The sequence below is a fragment of the Sorex araneus genome, chromosome 3, assembly GCF_027595985.1.
Source record: "Sorex araneus isolate mSorAra2 chromosome 3, mSorAra2.pri, whole genome shotgun sequence".
NCBI classification, from domain to species: Eukaryota; Metazoa; Chordata; class Mammalia; order Eulipotyphla; family Soricidae; genus Sorex; species Sorex araneus.
In genome coordinates this window covers 221,715,138-221,734,597 of record NC_073304.1, presented here as the reverse complement: position 1 = coordinate 221,734,597, position 19,460 = coordinate 221,715,138, and the positions used below count along the sequence as shown (strand labels likewise).

At 48.8% G+C, this 19,460-nt stretch overlaps 1 protein-coding gene across 1 annotated transcript; it reads right to left on the bottom strand.

Moving 5' to 3' along the window:
• Positions 1-1,394: 1,394 nt before the first annotated feature.
• CCDC43 (coiled-coil domain containing 43) lies at positions 1,395-11,421 on the bottom strand. The gene is made up of 5 exons (XM_055133563.1): positions 11,176-11,421; positions 7,902-7,986; positions 6,501-6,636; positions 4,087-4,142; positions 1,395-2,963 (listed from the first exon to the last, which is right to left on the bottom strand). Exons 1-5 carry the CDS (start codon positions 11,383-11,385, stop codon positions 2,776-2,778), a joined length of 675 nt encoding a protein of 224 aa, XP_054989538.1. The 5' UTR covers positions 11,386-11,421; the 3' UTR covers positions 1,395-2,775.
• Between the last annotated feature and the right edge of the window lie 8,039 nt (positions 11,422-19,460).

Sequence of the window (19,460 nt, the reverse complement as noted above, 5' to 3'; positions counted from 1 at the left end):
GCCAGGACTTAACTCCTGGCAATGCTTAGGCACCATGTAGATACAGGGATCTCCAGCCCCAATATAGTAGTAATATGCATTATATTTAAAATCATAAAAAACAAGAGCATATAACATTACTATTAAAATATAATTATGGCTAAGAAGCCGTAATTAACATCACACAAGATTTATAATGAAATTGATTAAACTGATAATTCTATTACTTTTTCTTAGTTTTTGGGCCACACGCAGCAATGTTCAGTGGTCATTCCTGCCGGTGCTTGGCTGATTCCACTTCAGACAACAAATTCAAGTTGAGAGTAAACCTAAGTCCAAAATTAGGAGGACAAGGGGGCCGAAGTGATAGCACAGCAGGTACAGCATTTGCCTTGCATGCAGCTGACCTAGGTTCAATCCCCCGTATCTCATATGGTCCCCCAGGCACCTCCAGGAGTAATTCCTGAGTGCAGTGCCATGAATAGCCCCTAAGCATCACAGGGTGTGACCCAAAAAGCAAAAAAAAAATAAAAAGGGGGTGAGAGGGATACTGGGATCATCAGTGATGGAAAATGGGCACTAGTGGAGGGATGGGCATTTGAGCATTGTATGACTGAAACACAAGCACAAAAATACGTAAATCTGTAACTGTACCTCATGGTGATTCACTAATAAAAATTTTTTTTAATTAAAAAAAATTTGCTAAAACAAAATTAAAAAAAATTTAAAACAGCAAAATTAGGAAGAATAAATGAAAATGGGGGGCTGGAGCAACAGTACAGTGGGTACGGCGTTTGCACTGCATGTGGCCAACCCGTATTCAATTCCATCTAGTTCCCCGAGCACCTCCAGGTGTAATTCCTGAGGGTAGAGCCAGGAGTAACCCTTGCGCAACACCAACTTTTTTTATGACCCAAAAAGCCTAAATAAATAGATAAGAGAAAGTGAAACATATGGGGCTGGAGTGATAGCACAGCGGGTAGGGCATTTGCCTTGCACGCGGCCGACCCGGGTTCAAATCCCAGCATCCCATATGGTCCCCTGAGCACCGCCAGGGGTAATTCCTGAGTGCAGAGCCAGGAGTGACCCCTGTGCATCGCAGTGTGACCCCCCAAAAGAAAAAGTAAAACATAAATGAAAATGAGCCCTTTTCATGTGCTGTCTGCATGCCACTGCCCATTGTGACCACCGCACACAGGGTTCAAAGCCAACAAAGTAATCATTCTCATCTCCTAATGCCCAACATCAGAGAAAGAAAAAACTGGAGGCAGAGAAATCATAGATTTCAGTTCAAGGTTCTACTAGTAGGACAGATAATAAGGTTAATCGAAATGAAGCATAATTCAACACACCCCCTGAGTGACTACCCACATAGATTTTGTTAGTTGGAAGGAATTGGAATGCATCAGAACACAGTGATTTAAATAAAATTTATTTTTTTAAAAGGAGTTTAAAAAATTTTTCTTCAATGCCACCATTGTAGGAGCGTATAGAGGTAACACGTCTTTCCTTTAACCATGCTTCTTTTCACCTTCTACACAAAGGTAAAATTTTGGGGTATTTTGCTGTTGTTGTTAATCTCATAGTTAACAGATTAAAACAGAGGTTGGCAAACTTTTCCTCCAATGAGCCAGATAAAATATTTTAGGCCTTACAGGCTACGTATGTCCCATTCTTTCACAGCCCTTTAAAAATATAAAAACCATCACACCATTAAAAAAAGACTGAGCCAAATTTGGCTTTGAGGGCAGTAGCGTTCCAACCCCTGGTATAACTAATTCATTTTGTCATGGAAATTGCTGTCCAGGTTTCTTGACAGTCTACTGCTTAAAGTAGACACACGCCTGTGTGGATTGTGATTAAAGTGGACATGGAGAATTCCTGCACACTTTTGACTCTCAAAAGCAGTTTTTCCACTCTCAAGTTTCTTGAGCATCTACTACATACATTCTCTTGTTTATGTTAGCAGAGCATTCCAGTGTTTCTTAAACAATGGTTCCTCTGGCTTCTCTAAGCCTGTAATTATCAAGCCTATGTTTTAGGGCATATCAGGATTCAAGTCTCTAGTAGCACTTGAGGATTCATGATTATGAAAACTGAGAATCTAGTTAACGATGATATCTTCTCACTTAACGCTTCCTTCTTAAAATCACAGCCTAGAGGAAAAACATGTGATCATCTCTACTTTAAAGGATACTTCTTTTCCTCCTATAGGCTAAAATGCTCAAAAAAAAAAAAAAAAAGAAGAAAATGAAAACCTCAATGACTAGATAACCTGCCATTCCCAATCTGTTGCCAGGTTACATACAATTCCGGATCCAGGTGGGGCTTCCAATTAGCTTTCTCTACTCAGTCACAGTACCTTAAACCTTCCAGGACAAAAGTTTTGGAAGCCATTTCTATTCCCAAGTTTCATCTCCTAGAGGTGCTGGTTTCTGCTCCTTCAGGATGAAAACTGTCCTGTCAGCTTTTGGGATATCCCTGCTGTCTATCAAGGTGACGGAAGACTTTACGAAGTGCTCAAAAGGAGCACGTAATTTTGCTACTAAAATAGAAAGGCTGCTCCCATCCCAGCTCTTTGGTAGATATCAACCCCTCGCACGATGACTTAAACCACAGAGACACGGCACACTTTGTACGCTGAAGTGTTTGTGATTTTCCTTTTGGCTATGTAAACAAGAGGAGGTAAGCCCTGGGTGGCCACTCCACAGTGTCCTTGCATTTCTCTAAAATACGCATGTGCATAAGCAGTTCTTTGATCCAGTCCGCGGGGGGAGAGGACAGAGCCCACCAAGGTTACCGCTTCCGTTCACCTCTTTGTGTCCTTTTCTTTTCCTTTTCCTTGCGCTCCTGCTTGGCCAGTTTGTCCTTCTCCCTCTGCAGCTTGTCCTGTTCCTTCTTCCTCTGGGCCTCATCCCGAAGCGAGTCCCGCTCCAGCTTTCGGGCATTGAGGACATCTTCCACGTTGGTGTTGCGGAAAAGAGCTAAGAGTAGGTTAAGGGTTTCGGTCGAGGTCACGAGGGCCCCGAGCATTGCCCTTTGCTTATTACTCTCACTGTCTTCTCTCCAGATGCTGAGTCTCAAATCAGTTTCTACCGAGTCCTGGAATTAGAAACACAGTCCCTGGGCCAGAGAGAGCACAAAGGGCAGAGTATGGCCAATACGCCTGAGGCCCTCAGATCCTTAACCATCCCTCGGTGCTGCTAGGTGTGGCCTCATATAAAAATGACAATGACATCCTTATGCTGATCTTGGTCCTGTGGAAAATCCTAAAACTGTCTCAAACATTTAAAACTCCCAGGGGCTGGGACTGTACAGCACATGTCCAACACTCAGGTTCGATCTCTGGCATCCCACATGGGCCTCTGAGTACCACCAGGTACAATTAATTCTGAGTCAGCCCTGAGTATCGCTGGGTGTGGCCCCAAACCAAAAATAAATTAAAATGAAAACCGATTCCAAACTGAAATCTCAAATTTATCAAAATTTGGAAAAAACATTTATAAAAATGAAATTTCAAGAGCCAGAGCAATAGTATAGCAGGTAGGTGCTCGCCTTACACGTGGCCAACCCAGGTTTGATTCCCGGCATCACAGAGCCAGAAGTAAGCCTGAACACTACCAGGTGCCGTCCCGCCCACCCCAGAAGGAACTTGATATAGCATTATCACTCAGTACTTTTATCATTTGATGGCAGAATACTGTTGGAACATCAAAACTAGTTTTGGTAAGTGTTAATGTAACTGGTCAATTTCTTATGTGCCCGACAAGATTAAAATTCTTGGGAGAAAAAAGTCAGCTATTTAACCTTTCCTGAAGCACTTTCCCCACATCTCAACTTTGAAATGTACATGGACCTTTTTTTGAGGGGGTAATCCCTGCGCACCACCAGGTATGGCTCCAACAAAAAATAAAGTCTATATTAACCTATCTTCTTCAGAAAAAAAACAAATTCTTGCTGAACTGCCTCTTCTGACCTATCCCAGGAACAAAGTTCATCATGCTGACAGTAGTTTCTAAAGAATATGATGACAGCCAAGGAAAAGCTATTTATTCCCCACGAGGATCCTATGGACAGACAGACAGGGCGAGACACAGAGAAGGATACATCTGTCAGAACCAAGGCTCACTGTGGCACTGGAGTCATCCTTCTCATCTGCTTCGGTGAGTGATATTAAGGAAAAATAAGAGAAAACAAACCTCAGTAAATTCCAACACCAGAGAACACTCGGGGAGCTGACGGGCGGGGAAGCATGCCGAGAGAAAGGCGCTCGCAAGTCTGTGGTGGCAAACCAGGAGAGGTGGCCAGAGTCACAGCCTGGGGGAGACTTCTCGGCTTGGCTAAGGCTTAGCTCCTAGAGGCTAAAAAGCAACTGAAGCTGTCCCCAGCGGACTGCCGCAGACTGGAATCCCGGGAAAATGAGGTGACTTCTCAAATAGCGGTTCTCCAAGTGTGGTCCCTGGGAACTTGTTGGAATGTCCATTTGGGCTGGAGAGACGGACTGCCCTGCGAGCAGCCAACCTGGTTCCATCCCAGGCACCACGCAGGGTCCCAGGTCCTCCAGGAGGGACCCCTGAGCACCACCAGGTATGGCTCCAAAGGAACAACATAAAAACCAAAACCGAAGTGCACATTCTTGGGCCTCCCCCACCCCAGGGCCCAGCAATTATGTTGTAACAAATCCTTAGAGGAACCAATGCTTAAACAACCTTTTTCTAGCCTGCCAAGTGAGATTTTTGTCAGTGGAATCATAGTTTTTCAATGTGGGTAACAGAAGTCAGAGGAAAAACTAGAGAGAAGATGGCCTAAAATCGCCCAGAAGGGGCTGGAGCGATAGCACAGCGGGTAGGGCGCTTGCCTTGCACGCGGCCAACCCGGGTTCGAATCCCAGCATCCCATATGGTCCCCTGAGCACCGCCAGGAGTAATTCCTGAGTGTAGAACCAGGAGTAACCCCTGTGCATCGCCCGGTGTGACCCAAAAAGCAAAATAAATAAATAAATAAATAAAATCGCCCAGAATTCCTTCCTAAATGATTGACAACTGAAACTCCAGTTGGTGGACATGAACTTACCATCGAAGTAAACTTGGTGTATTAAACTAAGCATTTCCAAAAACTTCATACTCACTTTTTTTCTTAGAGTCCCCCAAATTCCAGATTTATCCTGGTGTTATTTGTGCACTTAGTTCTCATTTTTAATTATATGGTCACTGGAAAAAAAAAAACAATGGGGGTTTCTGAGGGGGTTTGGGCCACACCTGGTGGTGCTCAGAGCTGTCTCCTGGCTCTCACTCATACGGTCACTAAAATTGAAAAGAAAAAAAAAAAGAAAAGAAAAAGGTTCAAGTCGAGACAGACAGTACTGAGGTTAAGGTACTCGCCTTGCATGTGGCTGACCCTAGTACAATCCATGGCACATCTTGTTCCTTAGGCTGTGCTAAGGGTCACTGGTTGGCATTGAGCCAGTGACAGATCCCAAGCTGGGCTAGCCGTGGCCCAGACACCCATCACACCCCCCACAAAAAATGGTTCAGATAAAACAGCTTCAGATTCGGGAATCTCTATAAAGATATCCATATTCTCATACTCTCGCTCTGGTTTTGCTACTAATTCTCAGGATGCCTCGGATCATTGCTCAGCTAATAGTTCTTCCATTTCCGTATCAGCTGGGAAAGCACACAGGGGTGGAGTGGTGGTGAAAGGAACAGAAAGGAATCAAACAGGAGAGCTCCAGCTTACTTTTTTCTTCTTTTTTTTGATGCAGCAAGATTGCGTGTTTGGTTTTGGGGACACACCCAACAGTGCTCAGGGGACTGTATGGGGTGCTGGGGATTGAACCCAGGTCGGATGCGTACAAAGCAAGCGCCTTACCTGCTGTACTATCACTCTTGCGCCCCAAGCAATAGTTTTTACTGAAACTTACTTAGATGTGAGGGAAGGGAGAGAGTGGAAGCTCATGTTCAAGAGCAAACAGCGGGTAGGGATGGAGCCAGAGCAAAAGTACAGCAGGGAGGGTGCTTGCCTTGCATGGAGTCGACCTGGGTTCGATCCCCGACAAGCCATATGGCCCCCAGAGCACTGCCAGGAGTCATTCCTGAGTGCAGAGCCAGGAGTAACCCGAGCATTGCCGGGTGTGCACTGCCCTCCTTCCCTGCCCAAAAAAAGGGTGAACAGGGCTTTTTCAGAGTGGAAAAAGCAAAGAGCCACGGAGACAAGCAAGTGAGGTCCATGTTCAAGGGAGAACACAGGCTTGAAGAACAAAGCCACATCTTATGTCCTGAAAGCAGAGCCGAAATGGTCCACTGTCAGGACGTGCTTTATAGTGATGCTTTCAGGAACATCCTGGTCTGTTCTGCAACAATCACTCTGCCAGCAGACAGGCCTCCCACCTTCGAGAGGCCAGAGATCACAACGAGGCGGCAGCAAGGGGCTGGCAGCTGGTCCCCCTCACCATGAAGCAACACGTTTCATGTTGCTGGCTTGTGGCCCGGGGAACAGAGCCAAGGTCCTGCAAAGGATATTCCTCTTCATCCGTCACGTCAGCATACTGGGCCAGAAGTGCGGCTTTTCTCTGCTTCTCCTCCTCCGACACCATCCTGGGCTTCACCACAATCTGCGCCTGCTTCTCAATGAGGGTGGCGATGGCCTGGACCTCATCTGGGAGGGGCGGAGAGGAAGGAAGGACAACACGGTGGGGCCACAAGGAGCGCCAGCTCACTAACAGCCTCGGCTGCACCCACGAGCCCTGCGGGTTCCATGAAGGTGCTGCCAGTGGGCTCAAGGTAAGGCCGGGCCAAGTGGGCCAAGCTTTAGGTCCTGAATGCACCACCTTCCATCAGAGCAGCCCTGCTTTCACCTGGCTGCCACACGGAAATTCTGCTGCTTGAAAAAACTATTGACAGCACTGCCGAGGGGCCGAGGATAGTACAGCGGGAAGGGCGTTTGCTTTGCACACGGCCAACTCAGGTTCGATCCCCGGCACCCCATATGGTGCCCCAAACACTGCTAGGAGTGATTCCTGAGTGCAGAGTCAGGAGTAAGCCCTGAGCATCACCAGGTGTGGCCCAAATACAAAAAAAAAAAAAAAACCTACAACACTACAGATGCAGCAGAGAGGAAAAGGCCTCCTCCAAACGTTCAACTTTCTCCCCTCTCAACCCAGAAACTGAAAACTGAAGAACTGAAGGAGGATTCTAGAATCCATTATGCTGGTCTCTTTCATATTGATAATTAAGCCAGGCAAAGCTCTTAGAACACTGTAAAGTTAATTAGGGGCCAGAGAGATAGTACAGCAGGTAGGGCACTTGCTTTACATCTGGTTGGGACAGGTTCGATCCCCGGCACCCCAGATGGTCCCCCAGCACTGCCAGGAGTGATCCCTGAGTGCAGAGCTGGAGTAAGCCCTGAACATCACCAGGTGTGGCCCCAAAACAACAGCAACAACAACAAAAGAAAAAGATAAAAACAAAAGCACTGTGAAAGACCAGGGATGTAGCTCAAGAGTGGGGCACTCCCCTTGCATGTGTGAGGTCTTGTGTTTGATTCCTGGCACCACAAAACAAAACAAAGAAACATAATGAAGATAACCATGGTCAACTGAAACGAAAAAGAAAAAAAAATGGACAAGAGGATCCAGAGAGATAATACAGCAGGTAAGACACTTGCACGCGGCCAACCTGGGCTGGACCCCAGCGGCACCAGGTATGGTCCCCTGGGCCCACCAGGAGTGATCCCTGAGCACAGAGTCAGAAGTAAGCCCTGAGCACAGTTGGTGTAGCCCAAAGCCAAAATAATAATAATAAATAACAATAAGTACTGGATGCTTGCCAGTGTACGCTATTTTAGGGAAAATGCGTGTCCCAAAGAGAAAACGAAAAACTCTCCTCGTAACTGAAAATTAGACATAAAAACTCCAGTACTACCTTTCTGCACAGTGGCGACGACATTCTGCGTCTCGGACCATCGTTCCACAATCTCCTTGCAGATGTTCAGGAGAGAATCTTCTTCCTAGAATGAAAAGAAAACCAATGGATTCCTTAGAGTCTCGACCTGGACAAAGCCTATGTGGAAAGCTCTCCCTGATACTAAGAAATCACACGCAAGGCCTGGAGAACATTCTGAGGCTCCGAAGAGAAAAGCAATGCTGTGTCTGGGTCCCAGAGTCCACATCAGCAAGGTCAGGAGCACCCATTCCACCCCGCCAGGCTCCAGGGAAAAGGAGTCCCACCGGGGCTGGAGTGATAGCACAGTGGGTAGGGCGTTTGCCTTGCACGCGGCCGACCCGGGTTCGATTCCCAGCATCCCATATGGTCCCCTGAGCATGGCCAGGGGTAATTCCTGAGTGCAGAGCCAGGAGTGACCCCTGAGCATTGCTGGGTGTGACCCAAAAAGCAAAAAAAAAAGGAGTCCCACCAACTCAGGGCCAACCTTCCTTTTTTGCTATTGTTTTAGTTTTAGTTTTTGGGGCACACCCAGCAATGCTCAGGAGTTTTCTCTGGCTCACTCAGGAATTACCCCTGGCAATGCTCAAGGGGCCATTTGGGATGCCAGACAAGCACCCGACCCACCGGACCATCCTCTGGCTCTCTCAGGAATTACGCCTGGCAGTGCTTGGGGGGGGGCCTATACATTGCCAGGCAAACATCCTAACCATTGGACCATCCTTTGGCCCCTTCATCTTTTTTCTGAAGAAAACAAATTTAAAAGTTTTGGAGTCAAAAGTCTCTGAGGGTGGGGCTGGAGGAATAGTACAGCAGGTAGGGTGTTTGCCTCGCATGCGGCCGACCTGGGTTCGATTCCCAGCATCCCATACGGTCCCCTGAGCACCGCCAGGAGTAATTCCTGAGTGCAGAGCCAGGAGTAACCCCTGTGCATTTCTGGGTATGACTCAAAAAAGCAAAAAAGAAAAAAGAAGTCTGAGGGGCCGGAGAGATAGTACAGTGTATAAGGCACCTGTCTTGCATACGTGTTCGTTCCCTGCCATCCTATAATGGTCCCTTGAGCACCATCAGGAATGAGTGCAGCGCCAGAACCCCTGAGCGTTGATTGCCAGCTGTGACCAAAAACAACCCAAAAAGTGTCTGTCTGAAATCCTCTTTGTCCAATGTACTCAATTCTGCACATCTCCTAAGGTCTATGAGCTTCATGCTGTGGCCTCTCAAGAGCACACTCTGAGCTGACACACGAGACACATGAGGATGGGCTGGACAGAGAGTGCAGCACACAGCGCGCTAGCACCACACCCGTCTGACCCGAGTTCAATCCCCAGAACCACATATGGCCCCCAAGCACAACCAGGAGCAATCCCTGAGCACAGAGCAAGGAGTAAGCCACGAGAATTGTCGGGTATGGTCCAAAAACTGTAATAAATGAGTGATGGTCACCTAGCCACCCTCAGTGAGCACTGCAGCCGAGGGTGTGAGCACCACAACCTGGTGTGGAAGCCCTTTGGAGTGCCACAGCTAAACATGTGCAGCCAGGCAAGCAGGGGACCAGCGGCAGCCTCAGTGATGAAGGGGAGGGGGGGCCAGTTAAGGAACGATGAGTCGATGAGTTGGGACCAAGTTACCCAACCTTTTTCCTTTGGCTTTTGGGGTCACACCCAGCAATGCTCAGGCCTGACTCCTGGCTCTACAACTCTCAAATTATTCCTAGCGCTGCTCGGGGGACCATATGGGATGCAGGGGACTGAACCAGGGTCAGCTGTATGCAAGGCAAAGGCCCTCCCCGCTTCACTATTACTCCGGCCCGTTTCTCAACTTATTTCAAGTTCTTTTCATGGAATCTTTAGACATTTTCCATCAAATGTGAAAATTAAGTTGCTGGGCCCCAAGAGATGGTTCAGGTGCTGGCCTGGCAGGCAGCCACAGTCATGACACTATTTCAAATCCCTATATGAATAGAGTTCACTGAGCAGAGAGCCCCAAGTGTCCAGGAAAAAAAAATTATGGGGGACCCTAGTGATAGTATAGCAGGTAGGGCGTTTGCCTTGCATGTTGCTGACCCAAGTTCCATTTCTGGGACCATGTATGGTCCCCAGGAACCCTACCAGGTATGATCCCTAAGCACAGGGCCAGGAGATAGCCCTGAGCACTGCCAGGTATGGGCCCCAAACAAAAAATAACAAATTATGCCCCTCCCATTAAAAAAAAAACAAAAACCTCGTGCTGGAAGACACAATACTTGCCTTTCTTTCAGCTGATCAGGAGTGACTCCTGAGCAGAGTGAGAAGCACTTAGCACAGACAGGTGCGGCCTCACCTCACAGTTAAATAAAACTGCTTGCTTCCTACTCTTCCTTCCCTACAAGCTACAATGTAAGAGTCCAAGAACTCATTCCACTGCTATATTCCCACCGCATCGCTGGTAGTATTACAACCTCCCCACTAATAGGCCATATACACCAGAGTAGACTCCTGAGCTGGAGAGAAGAGACCTGGGTCAGCTACTTTATGAAATTAACCATCAATCAATGTGGTTCCACCTGGAAATAAGAGGAGATGGAAGAGGCAGAGACGACCAGGTTAGAAACGCGGGCGCTGCGGTGGCAGACTTGTCAGACACAGTGTAAGACCCCCCCATCTCTCAATTCCTTAAATCTACGTCTCAGGGGTGACACACCAGTTTAACTCTAATTCAAGGCACGGCCCCCCTCACAATCCCTCACCACCACCCCCCAACACCCATCCCTGCGGCGTGTCTGAACGCTGCAGCCGGTCCAGGGCGCGGTTCGCCTGGGTCCGCCCGGCCCGGCCCCGACCTCACCTGCCGCATACCTCTCGCCATGCTCACGCAGGTGTGGGTCGGGATCGGCCCGGCCCGGCCCGGCCCGCGCCTCGCCCCTGAGCTCGGCCCAAGGACAGGAATGAAGTTTGTCGTTCTGCGCCTACGGTGAAACTTACACGGGCGGCCGTGTCCGTGTCTCTGCAGCTCTACCCACAAGCACCCAAGGCGGGTCTGACCCCCAGACGGAAGCTAAAGTCGTTTGTCTCTCCCGCCGCCTCCCCGAGTCCCCCGAACCCCAACAGTAGGGAGCGACCCCTGGCCCCGCGGCCCGGCGTCGGGGAAGAGAGACAATGTCCCTCTCCCAGGTGGGGCCAACAGCGTCCCCCTGGACTCCAGGCTGGGGACGGGGCGGGGGGTAGAGAGCCGTGCCAGGGCCCGGCCCGGGGCTGAAGGACTGTGCCCGGAGTCTCACCAGGAAAGCGGAGAGGATGCACTGCAGCGCGTCCAGCTTCTCCTCCTCCTCCTCCTCCTGCAGGACACCCAGGATGTAGGCGCCATACACGGCTCGGTCCACCCCCAGAGCTTCCAGCCGTCCGTCCAGCCACGCTCCAAAGTTAGTGCTCCCGCCATCGCCGTCCCCGTCCCCGGCGGCCGCGGCGGCCGCTTCGCTGGGCGCCGCCATCTTGGGCTCAGAGGGGGGTCCTGCCGGCGCCGCAGGTGCCCACGGCGGTGCCTGACGGGCGGCGGCGCGGCTACAGTGCGCAGGCGCGCAGAGGGGCGCGCAGGCGCGCTGCTGTGCAGCCGCGGCCGGCAGGCGGTGGCGCGGTTGCTGTCCCGGACGCCTTTACTCGTTCCCTACACGGCGCACTTCGGCTGGGCTTCGGCCCCGCGCTCCCAGGCCGGCGAGGATTCCTAACCGACGAGTTTTTGCGGTTGGGATGTTCAGAGAGGTCCGGTGACTCGGCCAGTGTCGCGCGACTCACGAACGGCCGAAACTCAGACTCTTAGGCGGCGCTCGCGGCGACACCGGGCCGGACACCTGCGTTCCCGGCGTCACTGTCCCTCCGCCCTCCAAAATCCAGTCCCGGAGAGGCTTCCTTGGCCCCTGCTGCAACCTCTGTCCAGACCCCTCTCCCTTCGCCCAGGGCCCGGGGCGGGCTGCTGCAGCGGGTAATCGGCACGTGGACGCGGCAGGTGTTCCGCAGGTGAACCGCCCCTGCTGCCTCGCCTGCGCTGGTCTCTAAGGGCGTCCCTCGGCCTCAGCCGGCGGGGGGGCTAAAGCAGGCTCAAGCCTCTTTCCCTTTGATCCTTTGCACGGTCTTTGTTGTGCACAGATCAAAAATATGGAAACCAGGGGCTGGAGCGATAGCACAGCGGGTAAGGCGTTTGCCTTGCACGCGGTCGACCCGGGTTCGATTCCTATGGTCCCCCGAGCACCGCCAGGAGGAATTCCTGATTGCAAAGCCAGGAGTAACCCTGTGCATCGCCGGGTGTGACCCAGAAAGCAAAATAAAAATAAGGAACAGTCACGTCTCCCGCACAGCGGCCAGCGCCTGGGGGATTCTGCGCACCCGCCGCTCTGCACTGAACTGAGTTACCCGCACCGCGGGTGGGCTCAGGTCCCGGACTTGCCTCCTCCACCCCCTGAATACGGCAGCCAGACTTGGCCCCTCGGGCCCCGAACACACATAGATGGCAGTACCCCCCCGCACGCCTGCCTGTCAAGCTCCCAAAGTCAGGGGTGTGTGTGATCAGGAGATGAGTCCGCGGTCTGTCTGGCGGAGTCGAGGAGAACAGATTTGCGGGGTCTGGGGCTGATGGCTGTGGCGATGGAGGAAGCCAGAAAGACTTCCTAGAGGGCATGAGGCCTCACCTTTTTTTTTTTTCTTTTTTTCTTTTTCTTTTCCCCCCCTTTGGCTCTTTGGGTCCCACCCAGCGATGCTCAGGGGTTACTCCTGGCTCTGGTTAGTGCAGACTCAGGAATCACTTCCGGCGGTGCTGGGGGGGGAGGGGCATATGGGATGCCAGGGATCAAACCCTGGCGTGCAGGGCAGATGCCCTACCCACTGTGCTATCGCTCCAGGCCCGAGGCTTCACTTTTTGAGCTATGAAAGGGCGCTGGAGTCAGGCTGGAGAGGACGGGGTCGCAGGCAGGGGAGTCTGTGTGATGGGCTGTCTGGGGATGCCCAGAGAATGGGGTGTGGCTCCGGTCAGACCTTCCGCTCCGTGGACGATAACGTACCGCCAGATGCAGTGTAGCTCAGCTGAGTGCCAGCTCTGTAGGGGAGTGCTCTGGGGTCTGCGCCAGAATCAGCACCCCAAGACTTCCCAGGGGCTGACATGTACACTGTAAGCCAGGAACTGGCTCGCCAACGAGACAGGCATAGGCTTTTAGGGGTACACCCAGGATCAGGAAAGGTGGTTAAGACCAGCATAGATTGCCCCCAGTCAGAAATGTGATTTTCTGGTTTTGAGGCGGGTTTTTTTTTGGGGGGGGGGCAGGGCGGGGCGGGATGTCACATTTACCAATGCTCAGAGCTTACCCCTGGCCCTAAGACTCAGGGACCACTCTTGGTGGAGCTTGGGGTGGGGCGGGGCATATGGGGTGCCAGGATCAACCCCTGGTCGACTTCCTGCCAAGCAAGCACCCTACCCACTGTCTCTCCCACCCCTATTTTTTTAATTAATTTATTTTTTAATTAGTGAGTCACCGTGAGGGTACAGTTACAGATTTATACATTTTCGTGCTCATGTTTCCCTCATACAAAGTTCGAGAACCCATCCCTTCACCAGTGCCCATTCTCCACCACAAATAAACCCAGCACCCCTCCCCACCCCCCAAATCCCATCTCCCCCCACCCCACCCTGCCACTGTGGCAGGGTATTCCCTTTTGTTCTCTCTCTCTAATTAGGTGTTGTGGTTTGCAATAAAGGTGTTGAGTGGCCATTGTGTTCAGTCTCTAGTCTACATTCAGCACGCATCACCCTTCCCTTACGTGGCCTCTAACCACATTTTACTTGGTGTTCCCTTCTCTATCTGAGTTGCCCTCTCCTCAGAATGTGAGGCCAGCTTCCAAGCCATGGAGTCAACCTCCTGGTACTTATTTCTTCTATTTTTGGGTGTTAATCTCCTACTCTGTTATTCTATATTCCACAGATAAGTGCGATCTTTCTATGTCTGTCTCTCTCTCTTTCTGACTCATTTCACTTAGCATGATACTGATCCACTTATATGCAAAGTTCATGACCTCATTTTTTTCTGACAGCTGCATAGTATTCCATTGTATAGATGTACCAAAGTTTCTTCAACCAGTCATCTGTTCTAGGGCACTCGGGTTTTTTCCAGATTCTGGCTATTGTAAATAGTGCTGTGATGAACATATAAGTGCAGATTTCATTTAGACTATACTTTTTTGCTTCTCTGGGATATATTCCCAGCAGTACCACTGGGTACACACAATGGCTGTTTTATTGTTTGTGTGTGTGTGTCAAGCAAGGTAGTTCTTATTGAACAAGGCTTGCTTAAAAGATTGGGAGAAAAAAAATAAAAGATTGGGAGAGGGGTCAGTGTGATAGTACAGCGAGTAGGGCATTTGCCTTGCATGAGGCTGACATCGGTTTGGTCCAAGGTATCCCGTATGGTCCCCTGAGCACCTTCAGGAGTAATACCTGAGTGCAGAGCCAGGAGTAACCCTTGAGCATTGCCCTGTGTGTGACAAAAAAAGCTAAAAATAAATAAGAATACAAAACCCTTGGGCTGGAGCGGTAGTACAGCGGGTAGGGCGTTTGCCTTGCACGCGGCCGACCTGGGTTTGATTCCCAGCACCCCATATGGTCTCCCGAGCACCACCAGGAGTGATTCCTGAGTGCAGAGCCAGGAGTCAGCCCTGAGCATTGCCGGGTGTGACCCAAAAAGCAAAAAAAAAAAAAAAAAAAAATACAAAACGCTTAAAAATATATATATGGGTGGGGGGGGCTGGAGTGGTAGGGTATGATAGCACAGCGGGTAGGGTGTTTGCCTTGCACACGGCCGACCCAGGTTCAAATCCCAGCATCCCATATGGTCCCCTGAGCACCGCCAGGGGTAATTCCTGAGTGCATGAGCCAGGAATGACCTCTGTGCATTGCCAGGTGTGACCCAAAAAGCAATATATATATATATATATATATATATATATATATATATATATAGGACAGAAAGAAAGGAAATGTGTTGAAGAGAACATAGGACTCTCCAAGCAAAGAAACAGAAGAGCGAGATACAGGCTTGAAGATCAAAGGTTTTTGAAGGCTTAATAGACTTCTCACGAAACTGAAGACTCCAGGCCTTGGATTAAAGGGGCTGGAGAAAATAGTATAGATGGGGCACTTGCCTTGCACTTGGCCAATGTGGGTTCAATCCCTGGCATCCCACGTCGTGCCAAGCACTGCCAGGAGTAATTCCTGAGTTCAGAACCAGGAGTAACCCCAGAGCATCATGGGGTATCCCCCCAAAAAAACTTGAATTAAAACCAAAAAGACCTCATCTTATTAAAAAGTTCATTGCAGGGCTGGAGCGATAGCACAGCTGGTAGGGCATTTGCCTTGCACGCGGCCGACCTGGGTTCGATTCCCAGCATCCCATATAGTTCCCTGAGCACCACCAGGAGTAATTCCTGAGTGCAGAGCCAGGAGTAACCCCTGTGCATCACTGGATGTGACCCAAATAGAAAAAAAAAAGTTCATTGCTCAAAGAATTATCCTACTGGACAAATGACAAAAATTTTACAGAAAAATAAAAAGGCCTTTACTCAATAAAACTATATCACGATTATAGTTTTCATCAACAAATTACACTTACCCAGACACGAAACCTCCCGAGGTTTGACAATGCACTGCTAGTCTGTGGCTGGATGACAGCAGTTTAGAATGCTAGAGCTGAAATTAAATCACTACAAACTTCTGGGAAGTTATATTGGTCCATACATATATGAAGAGTGACAGTTTACATTGCTCTTCAATGATGCTTATTGTCATCAATAAGAGGGTGGGAGAGTGCAAAGGGCAGGGTGCTTGCCTTGCACATAGCCACCTGCTTTGATCCCTGTCATCACATACGGTTCCCTGAGCCCCACCAGGGGTGATGTGGCCCCCAAACAACAAAAATAGGAAGAGGCTATAGAAACAAGACTGCTGGGCTGGAGCGATAGCACAACGGGTAGGGCGTTTGCCTTGCACTCCGCTGACCCTGGTTCAATTCCCAGCATCCCATATGGTCCCCTGAACACCGCAGAATCGCTCTGCATTCCTGAGTGCAGAGCCAGGAGTAAACCCTGAGCATCGCTGGGAAAGAAAGAAAGAAAGAAAGAAAGAAAGAAAGAAAGAAAGAAAGAAAGAAAGAAAGAAAGAAAGAAAGAAAGAAAGAAAGAAAGAAAGAAAGAAAGAAAGAAAGAAAGAAAGAAAGAAAGAAAGAAAGAAAGAAAGAAAGAAAGAAAGAAAGAAAGAAAGAAAGAAAGAAAGAAAGAAAGAAAGAAAGAAAGAAAGAAAGAAAGAAAGAAATGTTGCGTGAACGTTCGTGCAATCGGAGGCGCTGAGATAGGAACGCGGAAGAAATGCATTGATTGGAGGACTAAGGCTCGCTCTGGCTCTTAGCAAAGGCAGAGGGCCTCGTGGACCTCCTTTTATTGATCATGGTAGCTCTAAAGGATGCAATAGAGTGACGTCACCAAAGGCATCAAAAAATGTTACAGGGAGAACATTGAGACAATGGAAACATATTGTTTCCTTGTATGGGTAGGCCTATAGCCTCGGGAAAAGAATACAGAACTGAGAAGGAAAAGATACAAAACCGAAACTGAAACCTTCTACAGGCACCTGGATTTACATCCCAAAGACAAAAAGCTGGGCCTGCACCTGAAATCTACAATTTACAATATCAAAGGTCAGGCCTGGCTAACACCATCTGCATGTCAAAGACCAGCCAGGCTTCTGTGAGAGAAGGAAAACTGCTCTTTTCAGTATTCTGAAATTATTTTTCTGAAGGCAGCTTGAAGGGGGAAAATGTTCAGCTTCATCCAAACCAGTCAGGACACACGAGAAGTCTCACCCATTTTCATGGGTCCCTATGTTCCTGTCCGTAGCACGGTACAGTATACAGGGGCTTGCCCTGATAGCTCAGTCCAGCCCCAACAGAAGAAGAAAGAAAGAGAGAGAGAAAGAAAGAAAGAGAGAGAGAAAGGAAGGAAGGAAGGAAGGAAGGAAGGAAGGAAGGAAGGAAGGAAGGAAAGAAGGAAGGAAGGAAGGAAGGAAGGAAGGAAAGAAGGAAGGAAGAGGAAGGAAGGAAGAGAAAGAAAGAGAGAGAGAGAGAGAGAAAGAAAGGAAGGAAGGAAGGAAGGAAGGAAGGAAGAAAGAAAGAAAGAAAGAAAGAAAGAAGGAAAGGAAGTAGGAAAGGATGAAAGGAAGAAGGAAAGGAAGAAAGAAAGAAAGAAAGAAAGAAAGGAAGGAAGGAAGGAAGGAAGGAAGGAAGGAAGGAAGGAAGGAAGGAAGGAAGGAAGAAAGAAAGAAAGAAAGAAAGAAAGAAAGAAAGAAAGAAAGAAAGAAAGAAAGAAAGAAAGAAAGAAAGAAAGAAAGAAAGAAAGAAAGAAAGAAAGAAAGAAAGAAAGAAAGAAAGAAAGAAAGAAAGAAAAAGAAGACTGCTGACCCAGAAAAAGCACAAAGAAAGTATGGTGGAGCCCCTGAAATGGAAAAAGCTCTTCCTGTACTAAAATGTAACAAGACTCGAGATACATTGTTAAGGAAAAAGCAAAACAGAACAAAACATAATGTTTGTACCCTTCCTTGTACAAGCCTAAAATAGCTGGGAAAAGACACCTGAGGTGGCTGGCGGGCTTAGGCAGAGAACTCAGGAAATCCTAGCTTGTTTGAAATGGTGCGTGCAGGAAAGATGGTAAAGGCGTTAGGCACGTGCCTTGCACGTGGCCTACCCAGGTTCAATCCCAGCACCACTTTTGGTCCCCTGAGCTCACCAGGAGTAAGCCCTGAGCATTACCAGGTGTGCGCCTCCCCCCAACCTCCCCCACACAAAATATGCTGAGTTATTTGTTGTATTTTGTTTACCTTGCTTTTTTTCCTTCAAAAAATAAAGTTTGCTTGAAGCCCTTTCTCCAATCACATTTTCTTAATGTTCCTCCCCCCAGGCAACCGATATCCGGGAATGTGGGTTCATCTTTTTTCCTGCCTCCATTTGGTGGTGGTGGTTAGGGGAGGGTTGTTCTCCCAAGCGTTGCTCAGGGGCTCTAGAGTCCCCCACAGCGGGTGTGGTGCTGCTCAGGCCTTGTGCTGGGGACCTGCAGGGCCATCATGGTAAGTGCTTCTGGCAGAGGTGCTAATGCTCATCCATTACTCAGCAGAATGCAAGGCAAGTGCCTTATCTGGTACTATTGGGGTAGGGGGCCCTCACAGTACTTGTCACCTAAGACTCAGAGGAAACACTACATTTGTAATACATATTTTGACACTTGTATCCAAAGTCACCTGTAGTGACAAACAATGTATCACTTTTTTTTGCATATTGGATTTTTCACTCTGCAGTGGTGGGGGAGGGGGTTCTCTAAAAGTCTTTTTTTTTTTTTTGGCTTTGTGGGTCACACCAGTGATGCACAGGGGTTACTCCTGGCTCATGCACTCAAGAGTTACTTCTGGCGGTGCTCGGGGGACCATATGGGATGCTGGGAATCGAACCCAGGTAGGCTGCATGCAAGGCAAGTGCCCTACCCGCTGTGCTATTGCTCCAGCCCCGTCTAAAAGATTTTTTAAAGGATTTAGAGCAATACTACAGCTAGTAGGGTGCCTGCTTTGCATGCAGCCAACAAGTTCCATTCCCAGCATCCCATATGGTCACCTGAGCACAGAACCAGGAGTAAGCCCTGAGCACTACCACTGGCCTATAAAACAAAAAAATACCTTTAAAATATTAAAAAATTAACATTTAAAAGGGCTGGAGTGATAGAACAGCGAGTAGAGCGTTTGCCTTGCATGCGGTCGACCCAGGTTCGATTCTTCCACCCCTCTCGAAGAGCCCAGCAAGCTACTGAGAGTATCTCGCCCGCATGGCAGAGCCTGGCAAACTACCATTGGCATATTCAATATGCCAAAAACTGTAACAAAAAAATCTCATAATGGAGACATTATTGGTGCCCACTCGAACAAATTGATGAGCAACAGGATGACAGTGATAAGATTTTCTTAAAATGTGCCCATATTGATACAAGGCAGCTCTTTTCCATTCACTTATATCACTAGTTTTTGGGGGGGATTTTGTTTTGGAGGCTACACAAAGTGAAGCTCAGAGACTCATTACTAGTTTTAAAGTATTTTGATCATTGTAAGCACTCATGTTTTATGAAATGAATATATCTATTGATTATCTGTCAGCTTTCCTGTGCCGTTATTTCATAGGTATTTCTCTGACACATTTTTTTTTTTACTATTTTGGTTTTTGGGCTATTCTTGGCAGTGCTCAAGGCTTATTCCTGGCTCTGCATCCAGGGATCATTCCTGTTGGGCTCCGGACTATTTGGGATGCAGGGAATTGAAACGGGGTCAGCCGCATGTACGTGCCTTACCTTCTTGTTACTCAAGCCCCCAGACAGATTTTTTTCTGATAAATACTTTGCTGGGCCTGAAGAGGCCCAGCGCAGGGATAAAAGTGCTTGATTCGCATGCAGCCCACCAGGCTTGGTCCTTGGCACTGCGTGGTTCCCTGAGCACTACATCATT